This window comes from Corythoichthys intestinalis, chromosome 1 (assembly GCF_030265065.1).
Source record: "Corythoichthys intestinalis isolate RoL2023-P3 chromosome 1, ASM3026506v1, whole genome shotgun sequence".
Classification (NCBI taxonomy): domain Eukaryota; kingdom Metazoa; phylum Chordata; class Actinopteri; order Syngnathiformes; family Syngnathidae; genus Corythoichthys; species Corythoichthys intestinalis.
Window position 1 is genome coordinate 65,629,590 of NC_080395.1, and position 13,803 is coordinate 65,643,392.

The window sequence follows — 13,803 nt, forward strand, 5'->3', positions numbered from 1 at the left end:
ATGATCACGATTAAACATTGTCTTTTGAGGGCTCTCGCTGGGCGGCCCGTGGGGAGAAAGAAGGGTGTGTTTGAGCGTAGTTTAAGATTATTGTCTGTTTGTGGATTGGACACGAGGGTTCGGGAGATACAGTTGTCAGGGCAACGAGGGTTGCGGATTTTGCCACCTCCGCGTCAAATGGGGTCTTGGAGTCTTGTCTGTCGTGTTATCAGTTGGATATCGGGCGTTGGTTTTCCCTGTGTCGGGACAGGGCATCCTGCCATTTGTTCTGGACTGTCCGGAAGAACCGATTGCGGGAGTTGGTGCGTCAATCTTGCTCAGTCAGTTGAATGACCCACGCGCTGGGCTTCCGTGATACGAAGGCGTCATCTCTTATGCCCTATATTCTGCTTGTTTTCCTTGGCTTAGACTAAGGTATAAGTGCTAGTTATTTTATATTGGGTGTGTTAGAGTAATACAAACAGTCAAACAGTAAATGAGAAACAATACCATTCCCTGATTGATTATATTAAGTGTGTTAGAGTAATGCAAACAGTTAGATGGTGCCTATGAGCAAAGGTACCATCTCCTTCACAGCCATACCGACAAAAATGAACACACGTTCCTCGGCATCGTCGTTTTTGAAAGATTACCAGCAGAAAAGAAAAAAAAAAAAAGTGATAAAATGAGTTGTATGCGAGGGCATGTCTGTGTTGACCAACTTCTTGGTTAATATGGTGACGTGCGGCCTAAAAATAGCATTCGCTATTAATTGGACACAAACACCAATTGAAATGTGTAGGAAGAGGTTTATTGTTGCTTTTCACAACTTGATGCACTGTTCCGATTACACACCAGGGGAAAAAAAGATGGACGCAGAGCATTTAAAGTGTTGCTAGAAAGGTTTTAGCTATTTGGTTAATGTAAAGCAGAGGCTCCCTCTAGAAATGTCAATAAACTTTAGTCAGAAAAATCCCAAACCCAAAATAGTTCATGGAAACGTTGAACACAGGTGCATCCTCTGCACTCAAACTTGCACCGTACCACCTTTTGACACTTAAACGAAGACTAGTCCCCAACACAGTTAAGGAAACCATAACCGATATAAAAAAATAAAAATACCAGCTTCATATTCAGAGCACAAATCAGCTGATACGACATGCAGCTATCACATAAAAAGGTGAAGTGAATGCAGTGTCACATTGAACCTAAAACCAGGGGAGCTTAACAAAAACATGAGGTGAGAGGACAGTGGCAGTCAGATTGACTTGAATTTATGTCCCAAACTGTTCCCCAGAGCAAACATGACACGTTTTTGGAAAAACCTGTTGGGATTACAGGAACATGATAGCACACAGCAAATGATGTCATCGCAAACAGGGCAGCGGTGATCTAACAAAGAAAGTAAAGCAGACTATAGCGAAACTCAAAAACTTCACCTAAAATACTACTTTGGTTTTCAATATCACTTTTTGGTTTGTATTAACTAAAACCATTTCTGATTACTACTGCATTTCATAAAAGGGATGGGACTCATGTTGCTGCAAGTTATCTTAGCTTGGCCCCCGGCTAGGAGATGTTTCCTAGATGTAAAACGACATTCTACCAATATGTCAAAGTATGATGACAGGTGTAACTTGTGGCTGAGTTTATACCCTACTCCGTTCCCTCGATTTGAGGGATTTCTTCTTTAGTTATTGAATCGCAAAATAACTCTGCACAGGGAAATCCAAGTTGAAAATTGCTTCTTTCCATGTTTGAAACTTAAGACAGTCTTTCTGAAAGGTGAAGTAGAAAAAATGTCCAAACTCTTTGATGAGTTTAGACATGAATCCAGAATTGTCAGGGTGTGCCTCAATGACAACACTGATAGTTTTCGGATTGGTACCATCGGCCGTGTGAACATAAAAGGTCGGGTCATCAGGAAGCACCCAGCTGGACATAGTTGGCGGGATAGAGGCCCACCCGGCCACTGACCAGCTGTCCTTTACACCAGCCCTGCTCGTCTTCCTCTCCCAGCTTTAGCAGCTCGTCACCTGAAAGAAGCGCAAAGGAAACACGGTTACATTCACTTGCACTTGCACCAACTGCAACAGGGTTTCCAGTCTTTCGTCTACGTGTATATGAGGCAACCTTTGCACACCTAAGTTGTTTAACTGAGTAGGGTGAAGGCTGTGACACCATGGCTAAGTTCACACCGCAGGGTCTGGATGTACAATTTTTTTTCCCGTAGCCGTCAATAGTGGAAAATCTTGAACTGCATGTTACTTACGTATCACGGTGTTTACAGAGGTAAATTTGGTCCCTTCAAGAGGTCTTGGCACTCACACTTTTGTGGCAACTTTTCAAATTTTATACAACTAGAGCCAACGCTTTTTTTTTAACCTGACAGCTTCATCATCAAATGTGATCTAAACTTTGTCAAAATCACACAGATGGAAAAAGTGTCTGATTTAACTAAAACTACCCAAACATTTATAGGTTTTCATATTTTAAAGAGGATAGTATGCAAAACAATGACAGAAGGGGGAAAATTAAGTAATTTAATATTTTGTGGCCCCTCTTTTGGCAGCAATAACTTCAACCAGATGCTTCTTGTAGCCGCAGATCAGTCTGGAACATTCATTAGGACTAATCTTGGCCCATTCTTCTCTACAAAACTGCTGTTGTTCAGTCAGATTCCTGTCTTTAGGTCATGCCACAGCATCTCAATGGGGTTCAAGTCTGGACTTTGACTCCAGAACGTGTATTTTGTTCTTCTGAAACCATTCTGAAGTTGATTTACTTCTGTGTTTTGGATCATTGTCTTGTTGCAGCATCCATCCTCTTTTTAGCTTTAACTGTCTCACAGACGTCCTCAGGTTTTCCTGCAAAACATCCTGATAAGCTTTTGAATTCATTATTCCATTAATGAGTGTGAGTTGTCCAGGCCCCGAGTTAGCAGAACAGCCCCAAATCATGATGCTCCCTCCACCATGCTTCACGGTGGGGATGAGGTGTTGATGTTGGTGAGCTGTTCCATTTTTCCTCCATACATGACGTTGTGTGTTACTCCCAAACAATTCTTTTGTTTCATCAACCCACAAAAATTGTGCCTAAACTTCTGTGGAGTGTCAAAGTGCCTGTTTGCAAACATTAAACGAGCAACAATGTTTTTTTTAGATAGCAGCGGCTTCCTCCGTGGAGTCCTCCCATGAACACCATTCTTGGCCATAGTTTTACATATAGTTGATGTGTGCACAGAGATACTGGACTGTGCAAGTGATTTCTTAAGCAGATACTCTAGGGTTCTTTTTTACCTCTCTGAGTATTCTGTGCTGAACTCTTGGCATCATCTTTGGTGGACGGCCACTCCTTGGAGAGAAGCAACAATGCCAAACTCTCTCCATTTGTAGACAACTTCTCTGACTGTCGAATGATGAACATCCAGACTTTTAGAGATGGTTTTGTATCCTTTCCCAGCTTTAGACAAATGAATAATCCTTTTAAAAAAAATGTTTTTTTTTAAACCTGTCCTGTTCAGCTGTTTGACACGGAGAATGGAAGTCTTAGTGCCCGGATGGTCTGAACAGTTTTAATGTTTCACATTGGGAGTATGACATACTCCCATTGTGATCATTCAACATACCTCGTTTATTATGACAAAGAAACGAACAGGAAGGGGTTATGGGGGAACAGAAGAAAAGAAAAACACGAGAAAAGAAACACAAACAAAAACAAGAAATACATTGAACGCCTACACTAACTATGAATATGTTGGTGCTATCGTCAGCTAGATGTATTTCCGGTTGACACTATGTGGGGGGCCTGTTGACCAAGGAAATAAGGGGAGGAGGTGGGGGAGTCTATACGCTAAGTGATCGGGAGGGGTGGAGTGTACACAAACCATGTCTGTAATCTAGAAAACAGTAATCGTGTGAATGCCTTGTGAGTGCAATATAGTGGGCAGGGCAGCTTTAAACCACTCATCAGTGATTGGGCAGCTTTAAAACACTCGTCAGAAATTGGGCACACACCTGACTTAAATTGTTTGGTAAAAATGGGTTTCAATTGCTCTTTTGGTCTTTAAGGCAGGGGGTTCACTTATTTATTTCCCCCTTTCTGTCATTGTTTGCATGCTATCCTCATTAAAGTATGAAAACCTATGAATGTTTGGATGGTTTTAGTTGAAGCAGACACTGTTTTTTCATGTGTGTGATTTTGACAAAGATCAGATCACATTTGATGGTGATTTTGTGCCGAAATGTGAAAAATTCCAAATGGTTCAGATACTTTTTCATACCACTATATCTAGCCCAAATTTTACTTGTTCAGGGATTTTGTCTTACTTTAAGAGTAATTAGATGGTTTTTTTTTTAACTAGAAATTAGACAAATATTCTTGCTAAGAGTTTGAGATTTGTAGTGCAGCATCAGTAACTGGAAGAGATCGGCCCGGTTTCCGAAAACGTGATCTGATGGGGACATTTCTAATCAAAACATTTTACTGAAGACCGCTATGACCAAGTGACAAATGACGAGTTGTCAATGAAGAGTTGTTAACAATGACATTGGAACGAAACAACAAAGCTTTAGGCAGTGTTGTTGGCCAAAAGCATACCAGTAAAAAATTCTGGTGTTAATATTTTCAAATGCTAAATTATTAGTTTTCCAATCCATGCAGTTGTGTAGAGTCGAGAGGCGTAAATGTAAGATATTTACCATTTGGCGCCCGAGACATGATGATAATGGGAGTCTACTTGCCTCATGTCTAACGCTTTCTCTCTGCCGCCCGCTCGCCCTCTCACTCGTGCCGTGTTATGGTGAATTTCTGCCTTCGGTTTGAACTTCTATGGGAAAATCTCCCCAAAACAATGTTCTTCGGGACTTACTTCGCCCTCTGACCCACTTTCAATTTCTTATTGTGGCACGTTGCACAAAAGTAAACAAGTCTAAACTGCTGTTTCAAATTGAGTAAGATGGCTTCTGCCAGAGTCCTCGTCTTTGACTACTTCGTTGGTTGCAGCGAAGCAGAGACAAACCGTAAGTAAAATTATTTAATTGCACAATTTCTATAGTTATGGCTCCGTGAGTGTCTTGATAATGAATTTTTGAATACTCTAACAAAATTCAATCATTTAAGTAGTGTGGAAAAAAACACGATCGGGACTTTAATGTCAATTTCAATATTAGACCAGTGTTTTTCAACCTTTTTTGAGTTGGCACGTTTTTGCATTGGAAAAAAATCTTGCGGCACACCACTAACCAAAAATTTTCCAAAATTATTTTCTGTACAGTATACTTAATTACAAAATGATTTCCCAGTATGCATACTTACTCAGTGTGAAACTTGAGCCCGTTTAGATGAACACAAAGCCAATATTCTTATTCTTCAATAGCTCTCCGTCATTCTCTCTTTTTATTTTATTTTTTTTATAGCAGTTAGGCTTGAAAAAGCTCAATTATCAGACAGGGGGACTTGAGCAATGTCTTTAACCGCATCAGGGCCGAGCATCTCGCAGACAATGGCTTTGCAGGCAGGTAGTATTAATGTCTCTGTCACAGTGTGGGACTTTTTGGATTTAGCAGCAAGTTCAGCAACAAGGTAACAGGCTATGAGGGCTTTCTCATTTACCTTTGTAGTTTTTCTCAAAAAAGTTGCATGTTTCTCTGTTTTCACAAAGGTGAACAAAACAGTCCATCGACTTGTTTTGAAGCGACAGGTGTTTCAAATTTGCTTGGCACCATGGCGCTTTTGGATAGCTGCTCGTGTCGCGTTCAAGAACTGCTCGGATATCTGGCCATTAGCCACCTTGCTGTCCTCAACAATGTGTTGGAATAAAACACAGGTTGGAGGATTGATAGTTGTCACATATGGATAAAATAGAAAGGATACTTTCGGGTATGTTGACACACAACGAGTCTAACCAAATGATGTGCAGTAGACGTGCTAGGGTCCACATTGTCACAGACAGCAAGGTTTTTGAACGTGACGCAAGCAATGCCTTGCTCATCTGCACATGACCTAGAACTTTCCACCTACTCCTACCTTCCGTAAAGTGCGTATGACAGGAGAAAAAAAGTCCTAAATAGCATTATTATGTGAATTAGAATCATATTTTGAGACGATTCGACTATATACAACAATTTAGCAAAGCGCAGATGACGAGAAATTATTCTTTTAATTTGCCGGTTAGCCACGCCTACCCTTATAGGGCTCTAGTGTCCCAAACAGGTGGATTACGTCAGCAGAGGAACGATTTCATCTGATTTAGTATGCAGCCCGTTGAGGGGGAATTATTCAGAACGAGTTAAACGCGACAAAGATAGCTGCAAAATGTCATTGTTTCAGTCTCTCTACTCCAATATTTTTACAGGATATTCATTTTATCCAAGTATTTTTCTCCAATAGCTAAATAAATGGCATGGTCATGACAAATAACAGTCTTGTGCTAAATGGAATATGAAATAATAAAAATGCATTTATTCAAGACGACATGGCAAAATTACTCCATAATTGTCAAAACTGTCGACTTCACCTTTACTGTCGCACCTCCCGAACGATATTTTATGCCTCCTAAGTCGGGCTTATGTCATTTCCCTTCCCCAGCTTCGGAGAATGTAAACAAACCAAGAGACGTGACAGCTAGCCGACATGCTAACCCAAACCGAGTGATGTTTCAAAGTCTTCGAAGCGGAAAATCACACATAACTAGCCCGGATCATTTCACATGACGACTGGGTTGTCGATTGTCTTCGCTGATCGGCAAACCGCCCGGCGGAGAGCAATGTACAGCTCGTTCCCCTGCTACTACGGACAGGAGAGCTCGCAGGTGAAGCAGCTGGACAATGACCGTCGAACAAACCTGCCGATGTCGGAGGAGCGTGTAGCTGCCAAATGGTCAACACGAATATGGCAAAATAATACTTTACTACACGGCGAAGACGTAAACAGCGAGAGTCATACGAGGGCGGCTGCAGTTGTTGTGCAGCTAACATGTGCAGCTTAAGTGTATGAGGAGAGCTTTTTACATGTACATCCATGATCAAACGCAAGTAGTCCTTTATTTCAAGAAAGATTGTAGTGTTTACTTTGTAATCGCTGCATTCGCTGCTATTTTTGAAACAAAGTTGCAATTTCTGATCAGTTGGAAAATTTGACAGAACACCGGGCACATGAAGAGGGCAATAAACCGAGTATAGTGCTCTCCCTGCAAGGGGATGTGCGACAAGCCGCCGGTCGTCGGCCGAGGGGACAAGGGAGCATGTAAGCCACAAAATGCAAGCCACCTACATATTAAAATGATCCCAGTATTTGACATAATACAAAACACGATGTTTACTCACTTCCTCGTAAGTCCCATGGCCCCACAGTAGTAGGGCTTGTTTTGGCCAAAATCCACCAGTGAATGGGAACCTTTTGAAACCCCAAAAAGGCTCAGACAGCATCGGACAGCAAGATTTTTCTGCAGCCGTTTGACTGCCGTGATGCGAAAAATAAATGAATTAATCCGCAAAATCACCTGAATCCTTAGTCCTTCTCATACAACAGTACGGCTGTATAGTGAAAAGGAAGCCGGAAGTCTGTCATTTTCGTAGCGCGAAATAAAAAATTGAATAAATATATCGATTGCTTTTTCACTCATCCAAGTGGTCCATTTCATTCAGGGGCATAAAACATCGCGTGTATTATGAAATAAACATGCTTTTTCGTGTCACATGCACTTTCCTTCCTACTGCAACTCCGCCCGACGATGTAAAAAAAAAAAAAAAAAAAAAAAAAATTATATATATATATATATATAATTTTTTCATATATATATATATTAGGGCTGTCAAACGATTACAATTTTTAATTGAGTTAATTACAGCTTAAAAATTAATTAATCGTAATTAATCGCAATTCAAACCATCTATAAAATATGCTATATTTTTCTGTAAATTATATATATATTCTGTATAATAATTTGTTGGAATGAAAAGATAAGACACAAGATGGATATATACATTCAACATACGGTACATAAGGACTGTAGTGGGCATTTCACTCTACTGTCATTTAAATCTGTCTATGCTGTCCTCACTCCGAAGCGTCTACTTTTTCCAAAGCTACACAGCTAGTGAACGACGCCTTAATAATTAGACTTCTTCCTTTTTCATCTGATTTATTAATAAAATGGCCTCAAACCATTGTCCTCTTTAGACCGTCGTAAAACTACAAAATAAAAGTACACAAGCACTGCGTTAGCAACAACGTTAGCTTAGCACGCTATACAGGTTCACTAAACATAAACAAAAAGCGTCTCATACAAAAAATATAACATTTCGCTTACTAACATAATATGTACATTCTTTACAACAACCATACTTACGGACAAATCTTGTCCAAGGATCATATAAGCACAACATTATCAGCCCGAGACGTCGTGCAGCCATAATGAAGAAAGAAAAGAAGAAAATAATAAACCATGTCGCAAAGCGACCACAAGAGTTCGCTGTTGGACAGCGCAAAAAGTCTCGCTGTAAAACTTACCAAAAGGCAGAATACTTTCTGAGCGGGACATGTGCGTTAATTGCGTCAAATATTTTAACGTGATTAATTTAAAAAATTAATTACCGCGCGTTAACGCGATAATTTTGACAGCCCTAATATACTGTATATATATAAATATATATATATATATATATATATACACATATATATATGTATATATCAGGGGTCGCGTTAACCGAATATTTTCCGTCGTTGACCGATTTTTTAAAACGGTGACGGAAAGAACTGAAGTCCATCTGTCATTTTGACAGGTTGCAATTCACACCCCAGACCACAGGGTGGCGAGTGAGCATATTAATTAGCTATTGTCTCTCCTGATGCATGACGTCGTTGGCCTTACTCTGAAAAATGTCAAGGCAACTGAGTGTCCGAAGTTTCTTCAAAAAGCCCCAAAACGACGATGGTGTTGATAAAAGAGGTGAAAAAACAGGGACTGCACAAGCGGGCACGCAATTCAAGTCCATGCGCACCAGGAGGAAGGTGTAAGACTCCATTCAGGCCACAGCAGGTGAACTGTTAATTTCATTGTTCCATATGTAGCCTGACTACTGGAGCCACAGTCAGCTGTTTTTGTCACTGCGGAGAAAAAGTTACATATTCATCTGCTTGATGTGTGATGGCACGGTGTGGATTCTCTGTTAAGCTTGTTCGGACAGAATATTCATTTAAAATGAATGAAAACTAAATACTATTGAATATGTTGAAGCGGTATGCAATGTTAAGAGTCTTGTTAGCTCGAATTGCTGTGTCCAGCCGCTGTAGCTCTGCTGCTCTCTGTGAACTCTCTATTCAAGTCGGAACGCGCGCGGCTCTTAAAGTGCATGTGACACGAAAAAGCATGTTTATTTCATAATACATGCGGTATTTTATGCCCCTGAATGATATGGACCGTTTGGATGTGTGTGGAAGCGATCGCTATATTTATTTAGTTTTTTTTTTAATTCCGCGCGATGAAAATGAGTGACTTTCGGCTTCGGTCTTGCATTGAGGAGGAGGGCGCTGTGACGTGTACGGTAGAAGACATCCTCTTCACTATACAGTGTATTGTTGTGTATGAGGACGAAGGATTCAGCTGATTTTGCGGATTAATACGTTTATTTTTCGCATCACGCCAGCCAAACGGCTGCAAAAAAATCATTCTGTATGCGGGAGAGGCGTGGGTATTTACTGTGGGACCATTGGACTTACGAAGAAGTGAGTAAATATCTTGTTTTGTATTATGTCAAATACGAATACAGCGATTACAAAGTAAACACTACAAACTTCCTTTAAGTAAAGGACTACTTACGTTTGAGCATTGATAGGCATGTAAAAAGCTCTCCTCATGCTCATTAGCACCACGTTAGCTGCACAACAACTCCAGCCACCCTCCTCCGGGGAACGAACTGTAAATTGCTCTCCGCCGGGCGGTTTGCCGATCCGCGAAGACAATCGACAACCGGGTCGTCATGTCAAATAATCCAGGATAGTTATGTTTGATTTTCCGCTTCGAAGACTTTGAAACATCACTCGGTTCGGGTTAGCATGTCGGCTAGTTGTCACTCCTTCTGGTTTGTTTACATTCTCCGAAGCCGGGGAAGGGAAATGACATATGTCCGATTTAGGTGTCATAAAATATCGTTCGGGAGGTGCGACAGTAAAGGTGAAGTCGACAGTTTTGACCATTATGGAGTAATTTTGCCATGTCGTCTTGAATAAATGGATTTTTATTATTTCATATTTCATTTAGCACAAGACTGTTATTTGTCATGACCATGCCATTTATTTTGCAATTGGGGAAAATACTTGGATAAAAAGAATATCCTGTAAAAATACTGAAGTAAAGAGACAGAAACAATGACATTTTGCCGCTCTCTTCGTCACGTTTTCCTCGTTGTGAATAGTTCCCCCTCGACGGGCTGACTGGTCCTTCTCAAGCCATTTATATAGCTATTGGGGAAAAATACTTGGATAAAAAGAATATCCTGTAAAAATATTTGAGTAGAGAGACTGAAACAATGACATTTTGCAGCTCTCTTTGTCGCGTGTTCCTCGATCTGAACAATCCCCCCCTCAATGGACTGAATAGTAAAACCGATGAGCCCAGTCTACCGCTGACGTCATCCACCTGTTGGGGACGCTAAAGCCCTATAATGGTAGGCGTGGCTAACCGGCAGATTAAAAGACTAATTTCACGTCATCTGCGCTTTACTAAATTGTTGTATATAGTCGAATCGTCTCAAAATATGATTCTAATTCACATAATAATGCCATTTAAGACTTTTTTTCTCCTGTCGTATGCTCTTTGAGTGTCTCTGTCACGTGACTGTGTCGTAGCCGGTAACACGCTCAGCCAAATGGACACACAAGTACGGAAGGTGAATTATGCCAAACAAAGGGTCACCACAATGTCATTATCATCATTTCAAAAATTTAAGTGACGGGTAAAAATAGATTATGACCGGATTTTTATGACCCTGTCAGTCAAAATGACAGACAACGAAAAAGTCTAGCGCAACCTCTGATATATATATATGCGACATTGGATCATTTCTCGCAGCACACCGGTTGAAAAACACTGTAATAGACATTTAACAAATATTGAAGTGCAATTCTTAAGTATGGCCCCTTTAATCTATGAAGTAGCAAAATGACAGTTCATCAGGATGATGTTGCTTTCCACTTCAAAAGTCACACAGTCGGTTGTGAGATTGGGTTAGCTGTTTTTAATGTCCCTTCATAAGACCTTGAAAACGCCACTAAAAATAGGAGGTGCAATGTTAAGATGTGCCCATGCTTAACATCTTGAAGATCTCAAAACATGCCCACACAAACATGGTCCATTTGAAGTCACAGCATCGAACGACTCCTCAAGTTTGAACTTTTCAGGACACAATCAAGACTATGATCCTTGCAGGGTATAAATGAGCACAAGTGGTTGCTTGCTGTAACTTTAAATGAATTATTTGTACAAAAATAATCCATTTTCGACAACTTTCACACACGGGACAAACACGCAGACGAAAGTGAAGTGTTTGCTGCGGTCGTCTTCCCTTCGCATTATACACATTTCATCTACATTCCTCATGTAGAACGTCGAGGTTTGACATGAGTTTGTGTGAAAATGTGCACAGAGGAGGCATCACAACAGGAAATAAGTCTCTGTGACAAATTATATTTCGCGAAATTAGTTTATCCATTGCAGACGTCCTCCAATCCATTTGAACTAGGAGGGTTTGGCAGCGAATTTATTCATTTGCTGCCAAACCTCCCAGTTCAAATGGTCTAGTGTCGTTAATGACAACCAATGAATTAACATGCACACTTTTTGGAAAAAGTGACACCGGAAAAGTTAAATGATTGCCCTATAAAGGCATAAAAGTTTTTGAGGTGACAAAAAACATTTTGTGAAGTATGCTTACCAAAATATACAGTGCCTTGCAAAAGTATTCGGCCCCCTTGAATCTTGCAACCTTTCGCCACATTTCAGGCTTCAAACATAAAGATATGAAATTTAATTTTTTTGTCAAGAATCAACAACAAGTGGGACACAATCGTGAAGTGGAACAACATTTATTGGATAATTTAATCTTTTTTAACAAATAAAAAACTGAAAAGTGGGGCGTGCAATATTATTCGGCCCCTTTACTTTCAGTGCAGCAAACTCACTCCAGAAGTTCAGTGAGGATCTCTGAATGATCCAATGTTGTCCTAAATGACCGATGATGATAAATAGAATCCACCTGTGTGTAATCAAGTCTCCGTATAAATGCACCTGCTCTGTGATAGTCTCAGGGTTCTGTTTAAAGTGCAGAGAGCATTATGAAAACCAAGGAACACACCAGGCAGGTCCGAGATACTGTTGTGGAGAAGTTTAAAGCTGGATTTGGATACAAAAAGATTTCCCAAGCTTTAAACATCTCAAGGAGCACTGTACAAGCCATCATATTGAAATGGAAGGAGCATCAGAGCACTGCAAATCTACCAAGACCCGGCCGTCCTTCCAAACTTTCTTCTCAAACAAGGAGAAAACTGATCAGAGATGCAGCCAAGAGGCCCATGATCACTCTGGATGAACTGCAGAGATCTACAGCTGAGGTGGGAGAGTCTGTCCATAGGACAACAATTAGTCGTACACTGCACAAATCTGGCCTTTATGGAAGAGTGGCAAGAAGAAAGCCATTTCTCAAAGATATCCATAAAAAGTCTCGTTTAAAGTTTGCCACAAGCCACCTGGGAGACACACCAAACATGTGGAAGAAGGTGCTCTGGTCAGATGAAACTAAAATTGAACTTTTTGGCCACAATGCAAAACGATATGTTTGGCGTAAAAGCAACACAGCTCATCACCCTGAACACACCATCCCCAATGTCAAACATGGTGGTGGCAGCATCAGGGTTTGGGCCTGCAGCAGGGACAGGGAAGATGGTTAAAATTGACGGGAAGATGGATGCAGCCAAATACAGGAACATTCTGGAAGAAAACCTGTTGGTATATGCACAAGACCTGAGACTGGGACGGAGATTTATCTTCCAACAGGACAATGATCCAAAACAAAGCCAAATCTACAATGGAATGGTTCAAAAATAAACGTATCCAGGTGTTAGAATGGCCAAGTCAAAGTCCAGACCTGAATCCAATCGAGAATCTGTGGAACGATCTGAAGACTGCTGTTCACAAACACTCTCCATCCAACCTCACTGAGCTCGAGCTGTTTTGCAAGGACGAATGGGCAAGAATGTCAGTCTCTCGATGTGCAAAACTGATAGAAACTTACCCCAAGCGACTTGCAGCTGTAATTGGAGCAAAAGGTGGCGCTACAAAGTATTAACGCAAGGGGGCCGAATAATATTGCACGCCCCACTTTTCAGTTTTTTATTTGTTAAAAAAGTTTAAATTATCCAATAAATTTTGTTCCACTTCACGATTGTGTCCCACTTGTTGTTGATTCTTGACAAAAAATTAACATTTTATATCTTTATGTTTGAAGCCTGAAATGTGGCGAAAGGTTGCAAGGTTCAAGGGGGCCGAATACTTTTGCAAGGCACTGTATATTGTGATGCCTCCGCTCTTGAAACATTAGTGAGGGTTAATACCTGCTTTGAAGCTGAGCTCGTCAGCCTCCTGGCCCGAGTAATCATAGAGCGCTAGGACTCGCACGCCCTCTACCTGCTCCTCTTTGTCCCCCGTTTCGCCGACACCGTTCACGGCCAGTTTCTTTGGGTTCTCCTCTTCTGACCAGTCTGAAGAATCATCTTTTACAACCCTAAAGGAGTAAAGTGATGGTCATTGACATTTTATTGCAACTGACA

General features: G+C 40.8%; 1 protein-coding gene across 5 annotated transcripts in view; it reads right to left on the minus strand.

Moving 5' to 3' along the window:
- Positions 1-768: 768 nt before the first annotated feature.
- pacsin3 (protein kinase C and casein kinase substrate in neurons 3) overlaps positions 769-13,803 on the minus strand; it is a 67,134-nt gene continuing 54,099 nt past the window's right edge. For all 5 annotated transcript variants that reach the window (XM_057838376.1, XM_057838358.1, XM_057838341.1 and 2 more), the window contains 2 exons: positions 13,588-13,757; positions 769-2,015 (listed from right to left, as the gene is read on the minus strand). In XM_057838376.1, coding sequence (XP_057694359.1) covers positions 1,900-2,015; positions 13,588-13,757 — 286 coding nt within the window. In that variant the 3' untranslated portion in view covers positions 769-1,899. The remainder of the gene's footprint in view (positions 2,016-13,587; positions 13,758-13,803) is intronic.